The sequence below is a fragment of the Simochromis diagramma genome, unplaced genomic scaffold (genome assembly GCF_900408965.1).
Source record: "Simochromis diagramma unplaced genomic scaffold, fSimDia1.1 OVJJ01000669.1, whole genome shotgun sequence".
In the NCBI taxonomy this organism is placed as follows: domain Eukaryota; kingdom Metazoa; phylum Chordata; class Actinopteri; order Cichliformes; family Cichlidae; genus Simochromis; species Simochromis diagramma.
The window spans coordinates 582077-607235 of record NW_024387458.1 but is presented as its reverse complement, the minus strand read 5'-3'; the positions used below and the strand labels follow the sequence as shown (position 1 = coordinate 607235).

Here is a 25159-nt window from a genome sequence, read left to right as displayed (position 1 = left end):
AAGGGAAACATTTCTGTGGTCTATGATTTTCAGTTTTTTGTACAACTGAAAAAATAAATTAGGTTTTATTGACATTAGCAGTAGAAGTTTTGGACAGACCTTCTCACTTAATGTTTTTTCTTTATTTTTACTACTTTCTACACATACAAACTGAAATGATCAGATAAATCATAAGATATGTGGAATTATATGGCAAAGACAAAATAATAAATAATTCTAAATATGTCTTATAGTTTAGATTCCTCAAAGTAGACGCCCTTTGCTTTGTTGACAGCGCTGCAAACCCTCGGCCTTCTCTCAGTGAGCTCCATGATGTCGTCACCTGACATGTTTCACCTCACAGGTGAGCCTGTCAGGGTTCATCTGTGGAGTTTCTTGCCTTCTTAATGACGTTGGGGCCATCAGGTGTGATGTGCAGAGTCAGGTTGGTGCACAGCTGGCAGCCATATTTGACAACACATTATGGCGAGAACCAATCAGCTAAGAGAAACCACAGTCCATCATTACTGTAAGAACTGAAGCTCGGTCAGTCCAGAACATTATTAAAACTCTGAACGTGTCCCCAAGTGCAGTCGCAAAAACCATCAAGCGCTACGATGAAACTGGTTCACACGAGGACGCCCAGGAAAGACCAAGAGTCCGCTCCGCTGCTGAGGATACTTTCATCACCAGCCTCAGAAATCACAAGTTACCAGCTCAGATTAGAGCCCAGAGAGATGCCACACAGAGCTCCGGTAGCAGACACATGAATCAGGCCTTTATGGTCAAACAGCTGCTAAGGGAAAGCAACAAGCAGCAGTTTGGACCCAGAAACACAAGGACTGGACGTCCAAGATGGCGCCGGTGTGTGTGCCGTCTGTCACTGCCAGTGTTATGCTTGTTTGTGCTGATTTTATTGACTGTTGTGATAAATGTCAACTCTCTCTTGGTGTATGATCACCAAACTACTGGATCTCCGACTTTTTGCCAAAGATCGGGCAATATTGGAGCCGTGTCCCAGCTCCACACCTCTGGCATAAGTGCCGCCAGAGTGGCAGCCTGGCGAAGCTGAAAGTTTCCCCAAGGTGCTGTCTCACGCCCTTATCCAAAAGACGGTGCCGACCTTGTATCTCTCTGAGCTGCTACAGCCTCACACACCCACCTGCTCTCTCAGGTCAGCTGCGCCTGCATGCACCCAGGACTGGGCGTAAACCTTGAGGAGATCGTGCTTTTCCTGTGGAACGACCTGCCCTCGGACAGGCCTCTCCTCTGCCTGGTTTGAAACCCACCTCTTCACTCTGACCTGTTGGTTTTTATTTTAGGTGTTTTAGTTGATTCTATGCTGTTTTATCTTGTGTAAATATAGGTCTGTTTTATGTATTATGTGTTTTATTTTTTACTGTTTTGTTTTATTCTATTATTGCTTAACTTGTTTACTGTACAGCACTTTGGTCCTGTGCTAGCTATTTTAAAGTGCTTTATAAATAAAGATGGATTGGTCCAGTGGAAATCTGTGCTTTGGTCTGATGAGTCCAAGTTTGAGATCCTTGGTTCCACGTGCTGTGTCTTTGTGCGACGCAGAAAAGGTGACCTGCTGGTCTCTACACGCACAGTTCGATCATGCGTGTAGCGTGTGCAAAGCAGTAAGCGCGGCTGTTTTGAAGACTCTAAGATATAAAACATGTTTTGTTCGCTCATAATTCCACATGTGTTGATTCAAAGTTCTGATGCCTTCAGTGAGAATCTGCAACGTGAACAGTCGTGAAAATAACGACAGAACATTAAATGTGTCCAAACCTCTGACTGCTGCTGAACGACGCCAAAGCACAACAACAGTTTATAAAATCCAGCAAACGTGAGCAAAGTTTTACTTACAGTTTTTTACAGCCGCTAGGACACATTTCTCAATACTTAGGTCACTTTTGCAAAACACTTCACACAATCCTCCTAACTGACCGTCAGCTTGGCAAAGCAGTTCATCTCACATTCAAAATGCACTACAACTACCAAAACACTTCATTCAGGTCTCAAATAAACTCATTCTTCCAGAACACTAGCAAAGGTTGACAGCTGACAAACACACTTTGTCACCCACAAAACAATGACCTAAAAAACACTAACAACATGTAGCATTACACAGTGTTTTCTTGTGTAAAACAAGGACACATCTCTGTTTATAATTTCAATATATGTTACTGGAATGAATCAGACATCATGCAGAATTCGTTAATATTTGTTTATGTATTTTTATTTTTTGCACTAAGTAATCCCAAAATACAAGAATTTGTATACACACCATCCACTGATACACATACAATAGTAATGCTAATCTACTCGGTCTCCTCCATTTGGCCACAGGTTCTCATCCACATCACATCTTATGTCATCTAGGGCAACACACCTAGGAAAGAATCTTCTGGCTGCCAGAATTGAAGGAGTTGAAAAATTGAAGGAGTAACAGCTGTGTAGATGTTCATCTACAATGAGAATCAGCTGTGGCTGGTTAAACTGCATTTTTAGATTTAAAATATGTTTCAATAAAATATTGCTGTTGGATTTTGCTGTCTTATTCAGTTTTGCATTGTGTTATTGTTTTGGCCATAAGTTTAACAGCTTTGAAAACAGTATGTAAGCACATGCAAAATGTCCTGTACGTACAAAGATTTTTGGCAGTTGTTGTGTCTGAGTGAGAAGATAATTCATGAAATTTGAGAGATGTAGTCACTGAATGCATTTTGTGCCAAAACAATGATAACTGGTCCTCAGTTTGGCCCACATAGACTTCTGTTGTGCTCACTGTGTGAGGAGTTTTGCAAACGTGACCTAAGTATTGAGAAATGTGTCCTAGCGTCTGTAAAAAACTGTAAACAGAAAACGGAGAAATGTACGCAGTGTTTCTATGGTAACAGCAGTCATGGTAAACAGCCATGACTGACAGCAGCACACCTGTGTGTGTGTGTGTGTGTGTGTGTGTGTGTGTTTGAGTCTATGTGTGTGTGTGAGTGTGTGTGAGTCTGTGTGTGTTTGAGTCTATGTGTGTGTGTGTGTGTGTGTGTGTGTGTGTGTGTGTGTGTGTGGGTGTGTGTGTGTGTGTGTGTGTGAGTCTGTGTGTGTGTGTGTGTGTGTGTGTGTGTGAGTCTGTGTGTGTGTGTGTGTGTGTGTGTGTGTGTGTGTGTGTGTGTGTGTGTGTTTGAGTCTATGTGTGTGTGTGTGTGTGTGTGTGTGAGTGTGTTTGAGTCTATGTGTGTGTGTGAGTGTGTGTGAGTCTATGTGTGTGTGTGTGTGTTTGAGTCTATGTGTGTGTGTGTGTGTGTGTGTGTGTGTGTGTGTGTGTGTGTGTGTGTGTGTGTGTGTGTGTGAGTCTATGTGTGTGTGTGTGTGTGTGTGTGTGTGAGTGTGTTTGAGTCTATGTGTGTGTGTGTGTGTGTGAGTCTATGTGTGTGTGTGTGTGTGTGTGTGTGTGTGTGTGTGTGTGTTTGAGTCTATGTGTGTGTGTGAGTGTGTGTGAGTCTGTGTGTGTGTGAGTCTGTGTGTGTGTGTGTGTGTGTTTGAGTCTATGTGTGTGTGTGTGTGTGTGTGTGTGAGTCTGTGTGTGTGTGAGTGTGTTTGAGTCTATGTGTGTGAGTCTGTGCGTGTGTGAGTTTGTGAGTCTGTGTGTGTGTGTGTGAATCTGTGTGTGTGTGTGAGTCTGTGTGTGTGTGTGAGTCTGTGTGTGTGTGAGTCTGTGTGTGTGTGTGTGTGTGTGTGTGTGTGAGTCTGTGTGTGTGTGTCTGTGTGTGTGTGTGTGAGTCTGTGAGTCTGTGTGTGTGTGTGTGTGTGTGTGTGTGTGTGTGTGAGTCTGTGTGTGTGTGTGTGTGTGTGTGTGTGTGTGAGTCTGTGTGTGAGTCTGTGTGTGTGTGTGTGTGTGTGTGTGTGTGTGTGTGTGTGTGTGTGTGTGTGTGTGTGTGTGAGTCTGTGTGTGAGTCTGTGTGTGTGTGTGTGTGTGTGTGAGTCTGTGTGTGTGAGTCTGTGTGTGTGTGTGTGTGTGTGAAGCAGATTTGCTCCTCGGTGACGTTGTGCAGCCTTTACTGTAAAACGATGCTTCTTTGCTAATTCGTCTTTTCAACCAAGAACACAAAGATGTTCAAATTCTTTAACAAACCCTCTTTAGGCAGATGGAGAGCCGTACTGAGCATGTGCAGAGTAGGTTACTGTAGCTCGTTTCTGATTGGAGGAACTGAGGGTGTGGGCAGTAAAGAGTGAGCAGTCGTGAGCGTCGCATCGGCTCGACGTCTTCAACCAAAGAGCTCAGAGTCAGTGTTCACACAAACGAGCGATTTATGCAGATTTAAGGAGAAAAAGAGGTGAGGAGTGTGACCTGCTCGGCCTGTGCATCTGCTCTTATATGAGCCCGGTGTCCGGTTTCTGCTGCAAACATACGTGGACGTGTTGGAGAAGCACAGACGGAGGCTGACGACACGTTCAGCACCAGCTGATTCAGAAAAGTCTGACATGTAAAAACAGAAGCTGAATATTTCCTCTGAATGACTTTGACATGCAATGAAGTGAAACTCGAGTGTGTAGGATTCTGGTGAGGGCTGTGTGGGTGTGGCAGACCTACTTGGCTTTGAGTTCAGCGTCCTCGTAGCCTTTATTGGAGACGTCGTCCAGGCCACCAATCAGATGCTTGAATGAGCTGAGAGGGAGGTGGAGAGAGCAGCCAATCAGAACACACCATTCAAGATTTTTTTTCCATGTTCATGCACACGTGCTTTTGCTCCTGTTTATCTGGCTGACTCTGGTAAATGTGGGCAAACTGGTGGACTCGCTCACGTCGAGAAACGTAAAATATAGGAGGTTGTTTATATGCTACTAACACACACACAGACTCACACACACACAGACTCACACTAACACTGTGACACAGACTCAAGTGAAACTAAGGATGTATAAAGAAGATGTGGGGAACAGACAACTGAAGGACCTGAAACTGAACAGGACAAAAGACAGACAGCAGGCAGAGAACAGAGGGGACTAAATGAAAAAGACCATAAACTCGACGTGTAAAGGAAGCACAGAGACCAACGCAAAGCACCAGTTCAATTCAGTGTGATGACTTTAATCCAGTGTTGTTCAAATGTCACCAAGTCACAACAGAAGTTGCCCCAAAGAGCTTTTACTGTAAGATACACACTTCATAGAGACCTCAAACACGCAGAGCTGGTTCACAGCAGTGTGCTGAGGTCTGCAGTGATGCATCCATTTAAACTCACTGCCTTCCTACTGCAGCTTCACAGCGTGGAGGTGCTGGAAACCAGCCATCACAGCTCAGCTAACAGCTTGTCAAAACCACAAAAGTCAGCTGATCACAGCTTCAGAGAAAGTCTACGACAGCTCGTAATACAAATTCTGACTCATTTCTAAGAGGGGCTTTCCCCCACGCTTAAAGCCCACTGCGACGCAGGAGAACCTGGCAGAGGACCGCCCTGTCCTCTGACCTGAGATCAGTCTCAGTGCTCCATGGTGAAGGACGTCTCCAGGACAGACTCACATCCTGTGTGAGTGCTTTACCTTCACGTTAGGAAAGAGGCCGCAGCCTGAGGATCCGCACAGGGAGGACTCTTTCCCTTCACTGTGTCCTTGTGTGGGAATAAAAGCTTTGATATCTATCACACTGGTCCACGCTGTGAGTTCAGGGCAATCGTGGCTCAAAGAGTTGGCAGTTTGTCTTGTAATCGGAAGGTTGCCGGTTTGAGCCCCGGCTTGGACAGTTTCGGTCGTTGTGTCCTTGGGCAAGACACTTCACCTACTGCCTACTGGTGGTGGTCAGAGGGGCCGATGGCGCGATATGGCAGCCTCGCCTCTGTCAGTGCGCCCCAGGGCAGCTGTGGCTACAATGTAGCTGCCTCCACCAGTGTGTGAATGAATAGTGGCATTGTAAAGCGCTTTGAGGTTCTCGAAAAGCGCTTTATAAATGCAATCATTATTATTTTAATTAAAAGAGGAAATAAATAGAGAACATGAGCTCTGTCACACCTGAGGTCATACATACAGCAAACATAACTGTTAATCATGCAGTTGTTGCAAACTTCAGATTTAATTTGCATCCTTTTAAAAGAGGCTCTGAGGTGGGAACATCTCATTTAGTCCACCACCTGCTGCCTCCACTCCTCTCTTCTTCTGCCTCTTCCTCAGCTCCTTCATTTGCATCTCTTGTGGGTGAAGCCAAGACACGAGTAACGAACGGCAGGATGTTCGCTTTGAGAAATGACAACAGGAGGAGGAACACCGCTGAGTTACAGACAATCTCAACAGAGAGAAAAAGACAGGAAGTAGCAGCAGCTGAAACACAGCTGATGTGTCTAATGTCCAATTTGTTCTCTAATGTTTTCTATTGTTTTTGTATGCATTCATCTGGTTTGTATGTATTTCAGCTGTTTGTTCAACAGTTCTGTTGTACATGTACAGTGACAATAAAGGCTATTCTATTCTATTCTATTCTATTCTATTCTATTCTGATAAAACAGGAAATGGTTAAAGCAGAGATATGGGATGAGAAAGGTCAGGGAAAGGGAGGCGAAAACTACAAAACTGAAAAGAACCAAAAGTAACTGAACCTCCGAACCATAACAGCAGGTTATAGACGGCACCGGTGGGACTGTTGGCTTGTAATTGACGTGCTCTTCAGTTCCAGCTGCTTTCCTTGTGTTCCTCTCAGGTAAATATTTCAGATTTACACTGATGGATGTCAAGCGGTGTTCTGTCAAGGGAAGCCAGGCAATGCCTGTCTGTGAAATCTACCAGTCACGGCTGTTTGCATCCATCTTTCACATAACTGCCATCTTGTGGCCACAGCTGGTCCTTGTCTCTGGAAGCAGAATTAACTCCACCTCTGGCTGGGCCTTGGGGCCTTGGGTCCTGGTTATTGTGTCGCCAGGGTTGTGGGTGGGCGGGTGGGTGCATGGGGCTCAGCCCTGGTGCGGGGGACCTCTAGTGCATTGGCCCAACTGGAGGGCTCTCTAACTGGTGGGGAGGCTGTTACATCTTTGCAGGAGGTCTCCTCTCTCCAGGAGCTCACTCTGCAGGTGGGGGAGAGGTGGAGAATGAACTCAACCCAGGTGTCTATTGTCTTGTGTAGTCTGGGAGAAGATTGGATGATGGGGTGGGTGCAGTTTTTTTTATCTGCGGTGGGGTCGGGTGGCCAATTGCCCCTCCCTTGATGACCACATTACTCATACTCTCATAACACATACATATAGGGCGTTGGGGGTGGGCACGTCATACAGCGTCCAGAGGACGGTCTGTGTCTTCCAGCCCACCTCTGGCGCTGGTGCCCAGCCCTCAATTTTAAATGCATATAGACACTGAGGGTTTTCGGGAGGAGCCGTGCTGCTCTCTGGCAGGAAGCACCACGCCCTCCTGTGTTTTAAATGCACTTGAGAACAGCACGCAGAAACACTACATATGAGCAGGCGGAGGGAGATTTGGGGTCTTCACTCACCCCGGTTCTGTTAACCGTCAGACTGGGATGCGGGGCCTCCCTGCTACTGCAGATAAGGAGGCGGTCCGCTTGCCTCCACCCCAGAGAGAAGGGTTACACCTCCTGGGTCTAGGTGCGGCTTGCCCCTCTGGGGGCGGGGTACCTGGACCTGGGATATAGAGGATGTTTGGGGAGTGCGACTGTCTGTGCAGTGTCTATTTGTGTCTGTCTACACGTTGGGTGAGTGCCGAGTGTTTGGTTGTGTATATGGGGTGGGAATGCACGTCTGTGTCCGCGTGCGCCTGTTCGTCTGTGTCTATATGTCAGGTTGGGTCTTAGACTCCACCTCTCTGGGAACATCTCAGGCAAAGTACGGAGGCCGATCTCCCCTCACCACACTCCCTGCCGGTGGCTGATGCCCTCAGATGTTGGTGTGTTGGTGGTTCTTGTCGACTGGGGCTGGGCGCTCATGTATGTACCGGCTCACTCCTGGTGGCCGATTGGCACCTGTGGCCCGGCTGGGCCCCTTCCGGGGGGTGGGGTACCCTCAGGCCTCTGGCCTCTGCTCCGTGGCTGCTGGGTGACCTCTCGTTTGGGGCTCTCCTCAGCTCTTCCCAGGAGGGTGGCACAGTTGCCCCCCTGGTGGTCCTTCTTGGGTCCTTGTACTCTGGGGCCTCTGGTTGTCTGGGGCCTGGATCTCCTCCATACCTGCTTCATACCCTGGGGGACGGGGCTGTGGCTCCCCACACTCCCTAGCAGATCGTTACATGGAGAAACCTTTGGAATACAAGCATGCTGATCCACACCTGTGTGCACACAGGTATTCAAAGACGCGGACTACACCTTCCTTGGCTGCTGCCTCAAAGCACATTGTGCGCTGTCTATCTTGCGTGCTGCAAAATAAAATTTAGTATTTAGTATCTATTGTTATCTACTGTTATCTATTGTTATGTTAGCTAGTTTATTGTGATGGTGCTGTATTTATTATGTTGCTCTTGTTTGTTTTCTCTTCTGTTTTTTTATCTCCATACAGGTGATCCAGGTGTTTTGTTTCTTTTTTTTCTTCCCCCCTTTCTCACCGTCTCTTCTCCCCTCTCTTTCTTTCATTCTGTCTCCCAGTCATGTCTGTCCCGTTTGTAACAACTGAAAACAAAATAAAATAAATACATAATTATAATAAAGGTCAATCAAATGTACTTGGTAAAGTAAATCTGCTCGGCCTTTCTTGGCCTTTCTTGGCCTTCAGACAACAATTCTGATGCTAAAGATCCAAACGGGACAGACAAAAAAGAAAAAAAGAAAAAAGAATGAACTCCACCTGTTTATGGAGCCGCTGAACTCCGTGTGGGGTTCATGTCATCGTGGGTGTGTCTGTGTCCTGTTAATCGGACAACACTAAGCTTGTCAAGCATCGTGTTTGCACATGTGCATTTTTGATGAACCTCTGGACTTTGATGGGAGGCTGATGGAAGATTAGCGTGTAGCCAATCTGTCGCTAAGCTCTGCTTTCACTGCTCTGACATCAGTACGATCTGCACTTTGTGTGGAAACACAGCCAGCGTTAGCAGGTAAACAATCACTTTCATTTATCATGTGAACCACCTCAGCCAAATAATGAGCTAAGTCATTTAGCACCTTAGTACTGAAAGCTTTAATTATGGGGGGGTTTACTTTCATGTACTAATTTCATGACAGAAAGAAAGTGTGAAATCATTTGTCCCACACGGGGCTCCGGCTTCTTTGTCTGTAAGTTCCTGTTAATCATCTCCACCACTGGGAATAAAAATCCCCCAAACTGCAGTCAGACTGTTTAACACCTGTGTGCTCATTTAAAAATCAGCACTTTGTGTTTGTTTTTTCTCTTTGAGCTCATTTTATGGAAGAAAAGAAAAGAAAAGAGCTTCATATGCTGCGCCGTGTGTGTAGTTAGCTGTGAGGCCCAGCAGGGGGCAGCAGGAGCTCCACTCTGTGTGTTTAAACACAAAGTGAGGACGCTGTGAAGGAGGAAACACGGCCGACAGGTTCACCTGCTCAGGTGACACACGAGCGCCACCGCAGCACGCACAGGTGAGTTTGAGTGAACAAGATGTAACGACTCACTCTCTGTCGATGACCAGGCAGGTGACCGGCTCTGTGGCAACCACGTTGGCTGTTCTGACATCCTCCCTGTGGACCACACACACACACACACACACACACACATAGGTTACGCTGAGGTAAAAGTGGCTCCGAGACTGCACCAGTGTAATGAAATATGAATGAAGTGCTGTTTTCCTGCTTTCATTTCGACTCACAGATCCTTTAGAGGCATCTGTCATGGAGGAGACCTCCCTCTGCTCCCAGGTTTGTCGGACGGTGGGAATCGTGAGAGCGTGACACCTCAAGGCTCGAGGCTAACGAGGGGGAAACGGATGGATCGGTCATGCAGAGCAGACCCTGACAGACCGAGTAAGAAGCTTTTATCGTGGCTCGGGCTGCTTCATACTGCTGCTGGACTCCTGACTGCAGCTCACACTTTAACAGCCTTCCCTCACGTTCAGCAGCTGGAGGGGCTTCCCCCTGAACATCCATCAGGCCAGACAGCTTCATGTCCTGCTGCTCGCTGAGGTCAGTCGACCGGGAGGTGCTGGTGCTTCCTGATTGGTTCTGGAATGGCCGCCCGCTCCCTAACAGGGTTCAGGTCAAGGAGGAAAACACACCTGTTCTTGTTCATGTTTCACTTGAGCTTCAGGTTTGGTTCACGTGTTAAAACAAACTGAGAAACCAAACCATTGTTTTCCTGCTCACTGAACATCTGAACACCTTCAGCTCACCTCCATCTTTAAACCTTCCCTTTCACTCATGTTGCTCTCCCTCTGACCTCTGACACTCGTCTCCACCCACTCCACCCTGCAGCACTTCTTTGACCCCTGGTATTTAAACCCATCCAGCTCCACCACCTCTCATCTGTCTTTTTCTGAATTTTTATGAAATTTGTTGCTTGTGGAATTTTGAATTATGTCTTTCAGGGTTCAGCGTGCAGCTCAAAGACGCTTTAACGCAAAGGGAATCAAACCGACGACCTCGGGCCACAAATACCCAACAGATGAGAAGGCTTGCACCTTTAATTCTTTTGATTTTAAAAAGGTGACGCTTGCGCTGTGTTGGGTTGGTCCACATGACGGAGCGATGCAGGTGAGTCCTCCGAGGTTGAACGTGGACTTTGGCCTGCGGTGAAGCTGCAGCGTGGCCTTTGATTCAGCCTCCTGCTGTCTGAATAAATGAGTCAGTGTGAGCTCATCCTCCTTCCAGCTCTTTACAGAAAAGCTCTGAGACCGAGGCGCTCACACTGATACAGACACTCGCAGATGGGCCGGTGTGTGAACGGCGCTCCGCGGGGAAAGAGAGAAACACTTCAAACTAATTAGCAGCAGCTGCGATGATGGCAGGAGGTTAGCAAAGCGCACACATGTTCCGATTTCACATGTGCGGACTCCGACACGCCTCATCTCGCTCCACCTCGAAGCTTCTGAGCCGCCAACGCCAGATTCTCCTCCAGGTGTTTTAGCTGAGATGAAATCTGTTTGGACAGGACGTCCACATGCTGCAGCCGGTCCTCACAAAGATGGGAAACAAGCGTCCCATTAAAGTGCTCCCGTTGACCTCATTTCCTGTCAGACTCACTCAGAGACGGCGTTATGAGGAGCTGAAGTATGTCCACCCTGAATGACCTTTCACCTGTATACCTACAGGATGTGTGTGTGTGTGTGTGTGTGTGTGTGTGTGTGTGTGTGTGTGTGTGTGTGTGTGAAGGTGCAGCCCACAGAATCCTAAACTTGTCGGTGACATCATCATCCTCCCTGCAGCGCCACCATCTGGACACTGATTCTGCTCCTTCCCACCTCCCATCTCACGTCACCCTCAGTCTAAAACCAAACGTTTTAGCCCCTCCCCCCTTTTCTGACTGGCTGCTCATCAAACAGAAGGTTTGATGAACTGTCAAAAACATTTTCTTTTGTCCGTGTGAGCTGACGTCTTTCAGGGCCGTCAGAGTGAACTGAGCCGCACCTTCTGTTCTTCAGAGCGAATTTTAAACCAGCCTAACGTAATAAAATAACATATTTGGGTCACGTGACCTTACCCCTGTAGTGCTCTCTCTCCAAACCAGTCTCCCTTGACGAGCTCCCTGAGGTGTATAGGCTGCTGGGTGGCTGAATCCCCCTGGGTCACATTCACCTGTGAGGATGTATTGGATGAGGATGAGCGGGCAGATCAGTCACTAGGAAACGAATGAGAGGAAGACGAAGAGGAGGATGGACTGACCTTCCCTTTGCTGATGATGAAGAAGGTGTCTCCTCGGGCTCCCTGTCTGATGATGTACTCTCCATCCGAATAATGAGTCTAAACCCAGAAGACAGCGTCTGATTGGAGTATTTACAGGGCCACTCCCACAGAAGAAGACGAGGGGGCGGGTACAAACTCACCTCCTCCATGACATCCGCCAGTTTGCTGAGAGTTTCCTCGGGAAGACTCTGGAAGGTGGGAACGCTGCAGACACAGACAGGAATGATTCAAACTCAAAAGTTGGAGTTTGTTGTGAAAAGATAATAAATACGAGATGAATGGAGCCACGTTCCTCATCACGGAGTCTGTTTGTCTGACCAGAGGACCAATAATGCAACTCTGAGTAACCACTGTGGAGGGACGGTGAGTATTTGTGACATATACAAATGCAATGATATATTTGTACTTGTGACGGTGAGCATTGAACGGTAACTTCAGGTCGGCGTTCAGTGTTCACGGGTGTGAAGCTGCGTATTTGTGAAGCAGCACAAACTTGTAATCTTCCCGGGGCAGCTGGGCAGCTTCTGATCGCTCAGCTGATTCAAACAAACCACTACAAAAATACTTAAAGTCTGTAAAACAGAAGAGCCGACGACAGCGAAGACGAGAATACGATCACGTTATGAGACTCTTTCTATTTCTCACTGATGTTATAGTATATATTTATATTATCACATTTATATTATTCATAATGTGAATATTATTACAACCTGAATTGTTCTGGTAAATACATCAACATATTTATTCCATTTTAGTTTTGAAATGTTCTCATTTATAATGAATGAATGTATTTCTCACAGGAAACTGGACTCTTGGTTGGTGTCCTTCCTTAAGACACATCTGTGGACAGCTGTGTTGAAGAATTACCTACATGTGCTTTACTTTCACTGACTAACAGACTAATAAATAATAAATATAATTAATAAACGAAATAAGCTTTATAAGCCTGAGAAGGTTTCTGGGTTTACTTGTAAAGCTTTTCCTAAACTCTGGCATTGTTGACTCTGTCATCGACTTTTAATGGCAGTTTCTCACCTCTTCAGGAAGTCCATGTACTCGGCGTGTTTGATGAGTCCGGTTCTCATCATGATGGTCTGGAAGCACTGCCGGTCGATGGCCCACAGCTTCACATGGGTCAGAGCTACAAAACACACATTTAGCATCATGAGCGCATCGACAGCTCCGCGTCACTTTGACTCAGTTAAAGGAAACATCCTGAAAGGATGCAGAGGGAAGGATCTGTGGCTGCTGTGGAAACACACACTCCAGTGTGTACAGCCAGTGATGGTGTGTGTGGTCTGAAAATGACACACACATGTGATGAAAGTTTTGTGTCAAACAGTCTGCACAGAAATTTCTTCATAAGAATTTTCATCCAGAAATCCCTGAGGCAAAGTTGTTGCTTAGTAACATGAACCATTACAGCTGCTTAAAGTCCAGCTTGTTAACAGCAGCGTGCGCATTAACAGCAGCGTGCGCATTAACAGTGCCATACACGTTAACAGCGGCGCGCTCATCTACAGTGAAGCCCACATTAGCAGTGGTGTGCTTGTTAACAGCGGCGTGTGCATTACCAGCGCTGTGCACGCTCATTTACAGCGCCATGCTTGTTAACGGGAGCACGCTCATTTATAGCAGCGTGCTTGTTAGCAGCGGCGTGCTTGTTAACAGCGGCGTGCTCGTTAACAGCGGCGCGCTTCATTTGGTTAACAGATTTCAGCTCTTTAAAAGTCACATCTCTGACTCATGTTTTAACAGGAAGTCTTTGAGCTCATTAAACACAGTTTGTCTGCTCGTTACCAGCAGAGCGTTTCAGAGTGCATCTCACGTCCTCGACTCCAATTAGTCGTGATTCGATCCATTAATACTGAATATCTAATAGATCTAATGCAGCCTGAAGGAAGTGTTTGTGCCAGAGATGCTCGGTGCTGATAGTAAGACGACAAACAGCTCATAAATGTGATGCCGTTTATTTTTCAGGGACTGCTGGATCAGATTGACTTATGCTCATTATAAAGGTTTACTCTGAGTTACAGAGAGCAGAGGACAATACCAGAGAGAGCACAGTCATTTCAAACGGACCAATCACTGTGTAGGACTGGGTCCTTTTTCTCTGGAGTCTCAGATCTGCGTGCTGACATCAAGATGACGCAGGTTTGATTCCCCAGACAGTCGTAATGTTGAGCCAATGAGAGGAGGACAGAAACGAGGCAGTAAGCGATACTCTGATATCAGAATTAAATCAAACTTCAGAAAGAGAGGAACCCGCTGGCTGTGATCAGTGTCTGAGCGAGGACCAGGAGCTGCCAGGTTTTACTACCTCTGCACACAGCTCACCCACCTGATCTGGTGTATTTGGTGCATTTGGTACATGGTGGTGGGTCGGTATGAGTGTTCAGGTTCAGGTTACTTTAGGGGTCGTGGGAGCTCACGCTGTCAGTGTGGATCTGGACACTTTCAACATGTAATCTGTTAGCCATCCCATAAACTCCAGCACTGATGCTGAGACTGAGGCGGTTGCCATGGGTACAAGTCATCCACCTGAAGTTGCTGGCAGTTACCGTGGCGATGCAGAGACTTGCTCAAACTTCCTTCAGTTTAATGAGCGGAGGTGTGAGGAAACACGAGCACACATGGATGGATTTTCTGTATACAGAAAAGTCTCACTCCTACTCCCACACTACTCCACTCTGCTTTCCACCTTTAAATACTATCTTTCTGAGACTAACAAATAAATTATATATTTAAATAGTAAACATACAATCTTTGTTTCTGTAAGTTTGTAATTAATAGTCTAATCGTTTACATGGTTTCTGGAATTAAGAAGCTTTAGCTTTGTGGCTCCTGGACGCTCTGTTACCACAGTGACCTCACAGCAGCCATATTATTGGTCACATGATGTCATTAAAAATGCTCCAAAAGGCTCCAGCAGCACAAACACGGTCCAGAGGTCCAGTGCAGCCCAGCAGACAGCTAGCTGCTACAGCCACCTGGATCACCTGTCAATCAAAGAGGTCACGCCCCCTAAAAAGCAGACAGCTGAGTTAAAAAAACAGGTGTTATAAAGGATTAAATGATCCATAGAGACCAAACATTTTGTGCATCAGGCTGTAAACATGTTTATTTTAACATGGGACTCCACTGACTCACTGCTGCCCCTGCTGGATGTCGGAGGAACTGCAGGTTGTGTTGCTTCAGCGCTGACTTCATGTTTCAGCTGCAGAACCTGTAACTCAGACTGATGATGACTCTGACCTGGTGCATTACACCACATTACCTTCTCTGTGGTGGTGTCTCAGTTGCTGTTTGGCCATTACTCTTTATTACTTTTTCCACTGCTTTATGACCTGCTGCCTGTTGCTATGGAGATACCAAGTGTTTCTGTAACCACGGAAACAACGGGAGACCCTCAGAGCAGCAGATACGACGGTCTGAGCAGAGTTTACAGTGCGAGTGTGATTCAGGGGGGTGGACGGACCGTTATTAACATCTATTTATAACTAACCAGAGTGAACATCAGAATCTCTACAGTGCGTGTGCTGTAAAGGTCAAAGGTCAGAGTTATTCATATTCAGAAGCACCTTCAGTCAGGTCAGAACCACAAACAGCTACAGAAACACTCTCAGGCTGTTTGTTCTCAAAGGGCCGGAGTCTCTGTGTGATTCCAGGGCGGTGTGATTCCAGGGGCCTGTGTGATTCCAGGGTGGTGTGATTCCAGGGTGGTGTGATTCCAGGGCGGTGTGATTCCAGGGGCCTGTGTGATTCCAGGGTGGTGTGATTCCAGGGTGGTGTGATTCCAGGGCGGTGTGATTCCAGGGTGGTGTGATTCCAGGGGCCCGTGTGATTCCAGGGCGGTGTGATTCCAGGGTGGTGTGATTCCAGGGGCCCGTGTGATTCCAGGGCGGTGTGATTCCAGGGTGGTGTGATTCCAGGGGCCTGTGTGATTCCAGGGTGGTGTGATTCCAGGGGCCCGTGTGATTCCAGGGCGGTGTGATTCCAGGGGCCTGTGTGATTCCAGGGTGGTGTGATTCCAGGGGCCTGTGTGATTCCAGGGTGGTGTGATTCCAGGGGCCCATGTGATTCCAGGGCGGTGTGATTCCAGGGGCCTGTGTGATTCCAGGGTGGTGTGATTCCAGGGGCCTGTGTGATTCCAGGGTGGTGTGATTCCAGGGGCCTGCTCTCTTGACACCTGAATGATTGACTTTACGTTTCTGACCCACCTGAGTCCGATAACAGGAAGCAGGCTCAACTACAACTCTGAGTTTGTTGACCCTGAGCTGAGGGAAGCTCAGGTTTGCTGTCCCAGGAGCAGCGTTAACTTCAACTCTGAATCAGTTACCGTGGAAACGTACTCTGCGGACTTAACCTGCCTCCATTTATTTCCTCAGCAATGACGTTGCTGTCAGAGTGAATTCCTCTGCAGAGGCTTCTCCAAACACGCTGTTTACAGTTCAGTTTCAGTGTAAGGAAAGAGGCAGCCAGTCCACCACTGACGTGTTATCACTGGTGTTGTAAGAGTGACTTTCTGTCTGCTCCGTTGATACTGTAGAATCACTGTGAAATCAAACTGACGTGTCTAATACACTAATCACATGACCAAAGCTCACCTGTCACAGGTGAGTATCTGAGAGGAGGCGAGACTTTAAAACTGAAGCAAATGTGATTAAAGTGAGTTTTTAAAAGCAGCTGCAGTCTGACTGTAATCTGATTTCATGTTCACATGTGTTCACACATCTGGATCAGAGTCTGAAAATCACCTAACCCCCTCTCATTTAGTCGACTCAGAACTGAAACTCCAGCAGGTCCAAAACAGATCCGGATCAGGGATTCAGATCAGGATCAGGCCTGGATGCTGCTTCGATCCATCCTGGACCTGTGGATACTCAATCCTCACTCTTCCAAAACAATCCTGAAATATCCAAAATCAAAGACTGATTCCAACAAACTGCAGTCTCAGCAGTTTTAATGTTTACGCACTAAAATGTTTTCACAGAGACACAGACAACGTAAGAATGAACTGATGACATTTTTAACAAACTATCGTTTCCTTTAGCCCCACCCCCTGCATACACCCACTGAACCTGCTGTAGTCCACGTGTCCACCACAGCAAACATCTGGATCCGTCACACCGTCGGCTCCAGACAACAGCTGGAAGTTTGTCGTGCTGTAAAAACTCTGTGGAGCGTTCAGCGTGTGCTGTCTGCAGGGAGAGGAAGTCTGAACATCAACCGCAACTCTGACAGCAGCGTGAGTGTGTGTGTGTGCGTGTGTGTGTGTGTGTGTGTGTGTGTGTGTGTGCGTGTGTGTGTGTGTGTGTGAGTGTGTGTGCGTGTGTGTGGACCTCCAACTTTTTGTCGGGCTTTCCTGGTAGACCGCTTGCTGAGCAGCAGTTGCCAGGCAACACCATCCGGTCAGGCAGTGAGCTACGTTTTGGCATCCGTGTCTCTTGGCAACAGTGTTGGGTTCGAGGGGATTCATTTCCGTTTGCAGAAGCTTTCTGCTCGTTATCTTCATGCTCACACGGAGCTGCAGCTGCAGTTTATCTGCTTTAATCCTCTGCTTTTACACCACACGTCAGCACGCTCTGCAGCTGTGCTTCAATTATTCACAGCACTTTATTACACAACGCAAAACAGTCGGCTCTAATGAAGACGCTTCAGCGAGAAGGTAAACCAAACTGACATCAAATACTGCTAAAAGGAAGTTCAGTGCTTCCTACATGAGGAAGAAATCCTCAAGGGTTCGCTTGGAAATCTTAAAAGAAAACGATTCCAGAAACTCTGAAGATCAAAAGTGCTCGGATAAAGTTTGGAAAGCCAACACGCACAGCCAGCGTCTCTGTGCATCAGCAGGTTTACAACCATCTGCGTAACAGAGTTAGCTCCAGCTGTCAGGTCCAAACAGCCCCCGTGGTCTCCACAGGTGATGGTCCGAGTGGTGTCTGACAGCGAAAAGTTCCCAGCAGCAGCGACCGTTTCAGAGTCTTTGCACGAACACCACAGGTTTTTACAAAAGTCGAAAACACAAAGCAAACATCTTTGATCCATCAGCTGGGTGTGAGAGCGTGCCCTGTTTTTATTTGAAGCTGCTCCACAGCCACACAGACCGAGTACAACCGAGAGACATTCAGAGCACTGTTAGCGAACACGGAGAGGTAAGAAACAAAGATCCCCCGAGAGCGAGGGAGTCTGAGAGGTCCCAAAGAAACCCAGAGGAATCTGTCAGCAGCTGACGGCCTCGCTCTCGTCAGCACTCAGCTTCAAGGATACTGGAAGGTTAGTGGTTCGAGTCCCGGCTGCTCCAGTCCGCATGCCAAAGTATCCATGTTCATGAGAGTGCATGTGTTAGATGTGTGAATGAATTAATTTCCTCTTGTTTTAAGTTGAGACATGAAATATGAAAAGTTTCTGATGTGATGGTTGTTGATCAGTGTGTGTGGTGAAAGTGTTTTCCTGTGGATGATGTGAGGAGGCCACCAACATGAAACAGACGGATCCAGCTCCCATCAGATATGACATCATTCTGACTAATGAAAACTAGACCATGGCTAATATTTGATTCATCTGGGTGTACAGGTCAGAGGTCAGAGTTCACCTGCTCTGTGTCTTTGCACTGAACTGACCTGAGGTCAGGTATGAAGACCAACATCAGGCTGTCAGTACTCACTCTGCACCGTCGCCGTCCTGGTGCAGTTGTAGAGGATGGCGAGCTCTCCGAACACTTTGCCCGGTCCCATCGTGCACAGCTTCATCCCCTCCTTCGTCACCTCCACCTTCCCCTCTGGGCGAGAGACAGTCACACACAGCAGGACAGAGAGAGAGAGAGAGAGAACAAAGACCGTCAGTCTCAGCTTGTGTTTCTTGTTTTCTGACTCAGAGTTTTGGCTGATACAGAAACAGCCTCGTGAAGGACAGGTGCACTGTGGGAAATGTAGGCTCTTTAATAGGCTGTGTTCTAACCTGCCTGACTCTGCAGACTCACACAGCTGCTGCTCAGCTGTTAGGGCCCTGTAGTATTATGATGTCATCAGACGACATCTGAGTAATCATGAAAGGACGGCGAAGGACTCAAACGCAAGGCTTTGATGGACACACCCCCTGAATTATAGGAGCCGTCTCCCGGTCAGCTCCACCCCATGCAGGGATTTTAACCACCAACCAAAACCTCGCGTAAACAGTTCAGCGTGACTGAATATCTGGGTTCCTCCTAGATCGATTTTTAACCACCTCTGCCTCGGCTCCTCGCCACAGAACAAAACATGAAATGTTGGAAGAGCTCTGTAAGTGAGGGACTCCTCAGCATCAGAACGACTCGTGTTTCTGCTTCTAACAGATCTGAATCCAAACTCAAACGACTCCAGGGCATCTGAAGACACTGAGACGTGGTCTCGTCTCCTCCTCTGCCGCTCATCCATCACGCACACTGACTGCCACCTGAAAACTTCAGCCAATCGGGATTCAGCTGAAGAACAGAAACACACAATGGTCTGGGATCATCCACGGGTCAGTGTGTGTGTTTTTAGTTGTGTAAAATAGAAAAAGTGCTTTGTTTAGCTGCAGTGACACACTGGAAACAGAATATGAGTGGACACACACACACACAGACACACACAAAGATGGAGTATGAATCAGTGCTCAGTAACATCCAAACAAAACCCTGAATTTCTTCTTCTTGGTCTGTTTGACCTCACAGCAGCCATGTTATTGGTCACATGATGTCATGTTAGCAAACAGCAAGCAGCTGGAGAAGCTGCATTCAGCTTTTATGCTCCTTATATCTGCAACAAACTCCCAGAAAGCCTCAGATCAGCTGAAACACTCAGTTTATTTAAATCCAGGTTGAAGACTCACCTGTTCTCAGCTGCATTTGAACAAAGCACCAAATCCGCCTGTTTTACTTTTAAGGTTAAAATTTAAATTGTGCTTTTTATTTGTTTCTGTTCTTTAATGTCTCTGTAAAGCACTTTGAATCACCTTGCTGTTGAATTGTGCTATATAAATAAACTCGCCTTGCCTTACAGCCACCTGTCAGACAAGGAGGCCACGCCCATAATGATGCATACAGGTGACATATACAAACATTCTCCCCTCGTACAGCTGTCATGAAGGTGAAATTATCTGCAGAGGCCAGAACAGTTTGTGAGGCTTCCACGTCAGTTTGTGTCCCTCCGTCTGCTACAGCAACAATAATAACTGAAGACAGAGACGCTTTGCAGTGTTTACATGCTCAGAATTCGTTCCTCGGTCTTTGTGGAAGCTTCTGTCATCTGCACAGCTTGTGACTCCATGGCGGGTTTAACACGTTACACGGGGTCATGTGCTTACTCATAATGGCTGCCCTCTCTGTTTCCATCACAGCCGTTAAATCAAAGCCAGAGTTGAAAACAAAGTTTGCCCTGCAGTGCTGACATTTGAACATGAGACCAACCCGAGTGTGGGACAGAGGAGACGTCTGTTCACGCCGCTGCGTCTCGCAGACACATGACAGTCAGCTGCTGATACGCACGGATTCTGCATTTCAGTCAAATACTGTCACAGTACATACATATTACTTATTATGCAATTTGCACTTCGCTTTTACCGAACGTCGGTGTTTTTGACTAACTTCATTTGTACTTCTCTTTGTTTTTTCTTTGACTTCAGAGCGGTTGCCATGGTGATTTTACTGTAGAAACCTGAACAGGTAGAAACAGGCGCACCATCATCATCATCATCATCATCACCACAGGCTGTGTAGGCTCAGGCTCTGGCTGCTGGGCTGGAGTCTGCTTGGCTAGCTTAGCGTTAGCAAGCTGTCTGTGCAGATGTTAGCAGTATAAAGCAGCTTTTTCTGTTCTGAGGCTGTTTGCACTTTACTATCTCGCTCTTCTCCGTCTGCACAATACAAACAACGCTAATGTCCACCCTTCTAAAGCTGTAACACTCTTCATTCTTCATGCACATGAACTGAAATCAGCTGACTGTAGCAGGAAGAAAAGAATTTCTGTGTCTATCGACCCAGCGTGCAGATAACCAAAGAACTTTTATAATGCAAGTAACTACATAATTGTAACTATATCACGTTACTGAAAAATGTAATGTGGTTACAGTAATGCGTTGCACCCAGCACTGCTGGTAACATTACAGCCCCTCTGAGGGAAGCACAGTAACAGAGAGCTGGAAGTCCCAGCGAAGCTCAGAGAGCCGACGGTTCTCCGTCTGAGTGACTTCTGATGTCAGACACTGTTTGGCATTTAAACACTGACATTTTAAATCAATATAGATGAAGACAGATTAATGGGAACTGTAAATGTCAGAGTGATCAGTGTCAACAACACAAACTCGTGTCATCATCATGTATGATGAAGAGTCTCCCGTCTCTTCAGGGATGCAACATGTGAGTATGAAGTGAGCTCAGAGACTCAGAGGGCTTTCATGAAGGGCTGGTTCATTTTGAGCGGATTATCTGGAGATTCAGCGACTCTGTTTCTGAGCAGCTCGGAGCAAACCTCCGCCAACATATTTAATAAAAACACGAATATTCTTTTACTGATTTAGGAGAACTGAACTTCAGTTTCCTCTTACTGATATAAACAGCACCTCTGACACCAGCTGAGCTTCACAGGTGACTGACAAGCTGATCGTGGCCAAAACCAATACTGCGTGACATTAAACAAAGGTTAGCGTCATCGATTAGCTGCTGAAGTCATCTGTGAGTTATTAGCAATAATGCTAAGCTAGCTGTAAGTTAGCTACACGCATGAATCTGAGAATGTGAGGATGTAACATTAGCTGATGAAGTCATTTTGCTGTGTGAGGTTTTTGTCCTCATGACATGTGATGTGAGTCGTGCGATGCTAATGACTAACAGCCACTATGCCTCCACCCGCTTTTAGAAGTGAACGAACTTTCAGATGAGAAGTGAAACGTCTTCAGGAAATCTGCCTTTCAGATGAGTTATGGTGCTGTTTGCTCAGGTTGCACCAATAAAAAGAGTTTTCAGATTAAAGCTTCAGTGTTGATGCTAGAAATTACACTGCTGTCTGATTTTAGAGGGATTTTAGTCATCTTTGATCCCCCACCATTCTGACCGCAGGTGGATTTTAGAGGATTTTATTAAATCAGGAGGCTACAGTCGCAGATCTTTGATGATTATCACTGAGCATCAGTTCGTGACTGTAAAATCATCACTACACATCAGCTCAGAGGGCGACATGTCACTGAGAACCTTCAGCATGTTAAACAGCAGATTAATTGTTTACTTAAAGTTGTGAGGACCGCCTTAATGTCCCTGCAACGCACAGATGTCCCCATAACAGCTTGGAATGATATGTGTCCACACAGGGACAGAAAGACAGAAAGACACACACACTCACACACACACACACACACACACACACACACACACACTCACACACACACACACACACACACCCACACACCAGATGGTGGTGATTATTATGTTGAATGGTGAGATAAACACACACACAGGAACTGAGGCTGTAATTGCAAATTATAATGATCATTAGGCTAATCTCTCTCTCTCACACACACACACACACACACACACACACACACACACACACTGCCGTCACGTCTTTCATTCGTCCATCAGTTTGGATGAAACGTGAACCATGTCTCTGTCCGTGGTGCTGAAGACAGTTAATCATTCTATTTTAATTATGCCATCAAATATACTTTGTAGAGAAAAATGATTAACTAAGATTCATTATAGCTTATACTGAATAATTATTCAAGAAATTCATATAGTGTGGACAATGTTCATGAACAAAAATCAACTGTTATGCAGTGTTAAGCACATAAACATGCCGCTGCTGCTTTCAGGGAGTCTCAGAGCTCCAGAGCATCAAACAGCAGAGACGTGAGCCCACGGTGTGCTCATTAGAGGAGGAATCACAGGTCGGGGCAGAGAAAAATGTTTTTACCATGTTGGTGGACAGAGAGTGACAGAACAACAGAAAGAAGTGCGTGGGTGAGCGACTACCGCAGAGACAAAGAGAGAGAGAGCTTTTTAAAAGTGATGAAAAGGACTGGCAGGTTTGTGAGTCTCACACAGCACAGTTCAGAGAAGACTCACACGAGACCAGGAGACAAAATACAGCAAATACCAGGAAGAACTGCACACACAGCAGGTTTAACGGCACTGTGTGAAGTAACACGAGCTTTCACAGGTGGGGTCAAAAAATTAGATACTTTATTAATATTCACATTATGTAGCTGATGCAAATGTGCACTTTTATGCAGACGACACTGTTGTTTGAATGCAGAGATTTACTTATGAGCCACACCGAGCAGCAGTGAGGGGCTCTGCTTTAAACAACCAGATCAACAAACCAGCACAGCTCAGTTTGTACTTCATCACCATCTGCCTGAAACATCTTCTGAAACATTATGTACATCAAATAAAAGTTTGGGGTTTTCATAAATATAAATATAAATATAAATATAAATATTTTCACACTTCTTTACTTTAAGCACTGTTTCTTTTTTACACTGATGGTTCAGAGTGTAGGCTTGGCTAATTACAAGGCAGACGGATACTGTATGATAATCTCTAAAGGTTTGTGCTATAATCCTTACAGTTTACTCATGAACAGCGCTGAAACACACCAACCTGCTTTTAATTCTTTTACTTCTTCTACACAGTTTCATTTATGAAAAATATCAGAATCTAAACACAAATCTAAATTTGTGTTGTTTTGTTTGAATTGTTGTTATGTCATTGATTATACTTAGTAAGTTATTGCTTCATACAGTGGGTTTAAACCAATGTGCTTTACAGCTAAATAAATCAATGAATCCAAGATGTTTACTGAAGATTCCCGCAGGATAAAATGACACGACAGGAACCCGTCCTCCATCCAAGACTTACACTTAAAGACACAGCACAAGAGTGTACAACAAATCTACAGGTGTAAACCATTTAGGGGTTTAAATGAACTGTATACTGAAGTCTGCAGTGCACATAGAGCCGCTGATAACTCTGCACCTTTCCAGATCTGGTTGTTTTAGAAAGGACTTGAAAAGAACTCGTCTGGACCAAAACATTCATTTGTTTGGCAAATTTCAGGTTTGTGTCAAAGATTATCCCAAAGTGTGAACCTTAGTTAAAACTGTAAGAACCTGAAGGACATGCAGTTTTTTTATAACCAGGTATCACAGTTGTCAGTCATCTAGAGATGCTTGATGGATCATTTGGCCTGTAGGGTTCATGTAGAAGGAAAGAAGAACAGACTCTGTGACAGACCTCTGTGGAACTGCAGTTCTGAGCTTAACATAAGATTTAGATCTTAAACCCTCGACTCCTGCTGGTGTTTCATTAGCACAGTGAGTCCAGCAGAACTAAGACAGAATCATCAGTTTCAAAAGCACCGACTCAGAACTGTTGAAGGGCCTAAAACCTGACTGAAAGCTCTCACAGATGCTGTTTTGTCTAGAAATGATCATTTGAAAACCTTTAGCCAAAAATGTCAGTTTGATATTACGTTTTGATAGACAGAGAAAGAAGACAAACACGTTAACTCTAACTTGTACAATGGCTGTATCCCAATTCAGGGTCTGCAGCCTTAAAGTACGCAGCCTCAACGATCCTCAAGGGCCGTGTACTCAAAGACCGCTAAGGGCGGAAGTGCGAGGCTTGTGAAATGGGACGGTCTAGCCTCCGTTGCGGTGCCCAGGTTGCCTAGCAACCATGATACTAACAGCTGGAAACGTGTCATACAGCTTTGTTTGACAGAAATGAAGGAGAAAATCTTTTGTTCATTTGTTTGTTTGTTTCTACATGAGCTTTGATCATTCTCTGTGAGATTAAGCTCAGCTATTGAACGGCGTATATTTTAAAGTAAAGGCTTTAAAACCAAGTTAGTACAAACGTCACTAATGTCACATAACTTTGCCGACATGTGGCCAACAGTAATGTTTTAATGTTCTTCGTTATTAAACATTTGCACATAAATAAGTGACATAATATTCAGTACTTACTTTTCACAGTTTACTCTTCAGCCGCTCCGCTTCTGCCGTCTGCGGCAGAATTCTCCACACCGACTGCCGCGCTATGAATTGTGGGATATATGGGACCACGAAGTCTACACTGCCACAGCCTTAAAATTCAGGGAAATGAAGGACGCATTTCAGGGCCGCATTTCGAGCAGCCTTTGAATTGGGACAGCCTTCGGCGCGCCGCTGTGACGTATTCGGCCTTGAAATGTGGCCTTTAAGGCTGCAGACCCTGAATTGGGATACAGCCAATCTCTCCTACCAGGACAAGAAACCATGTAAAGAATCTCCACCTCAGCCTCACAGAGGACAGCGCCTCCTTGTGGAGCTCAGACGTTAATCAGAGTCAGAAGAATCATCCGGAGGAGACCGTGAATGTCTGGACCACCTTCCATCGTGATT

The 25159-nt window shown here is 46.1% G+C and overlaps 1 protein-coding gene across 2 annotated transcripts in view; it reads right to left on the bottom strand.

Moving 5' to 3' along the window:
* prkg1b (protein kinase cGMP-dependent 1b) overlaps positions 1-25159 on the bottom strand; it is a 66661-nt gene that overhangs the window by 10892 nt on the left and 30610 nt on the right. Inside the window, exons 3-9 of one of the 2 annotated variants that reach the window (XM_040014064.1) lie at positions 18429-18542; positions 12797-12902; positions 11902-11965; positions 11741-11818; positions 11559-11653; positions 9539-9604; positions 4580-4654 (exon numbers count right to left, since the gene is read on the bottom strand). In XM_040014064.1, the coding sequence (XP_039869998.1) occupies positions 4580-4654; positions 9539-9604; positions 11559-11653; positions 11741-11818; positions 11902-11965; positions 12797-12902; positions 18429-18542 (598 nt within the window). Of the gene's footprint in view, positions 1-4579; positions 4655-9538; positions 9605-9732; positions 10257-11558; positions 11654-11740; positions 11819-11901; positions 11966-12796; positions 12903-18428; positions 18543-25159 lie in introns of those variants that run through there. The other variant, XM_040014065.1, reaches the window with a different exon arrangement.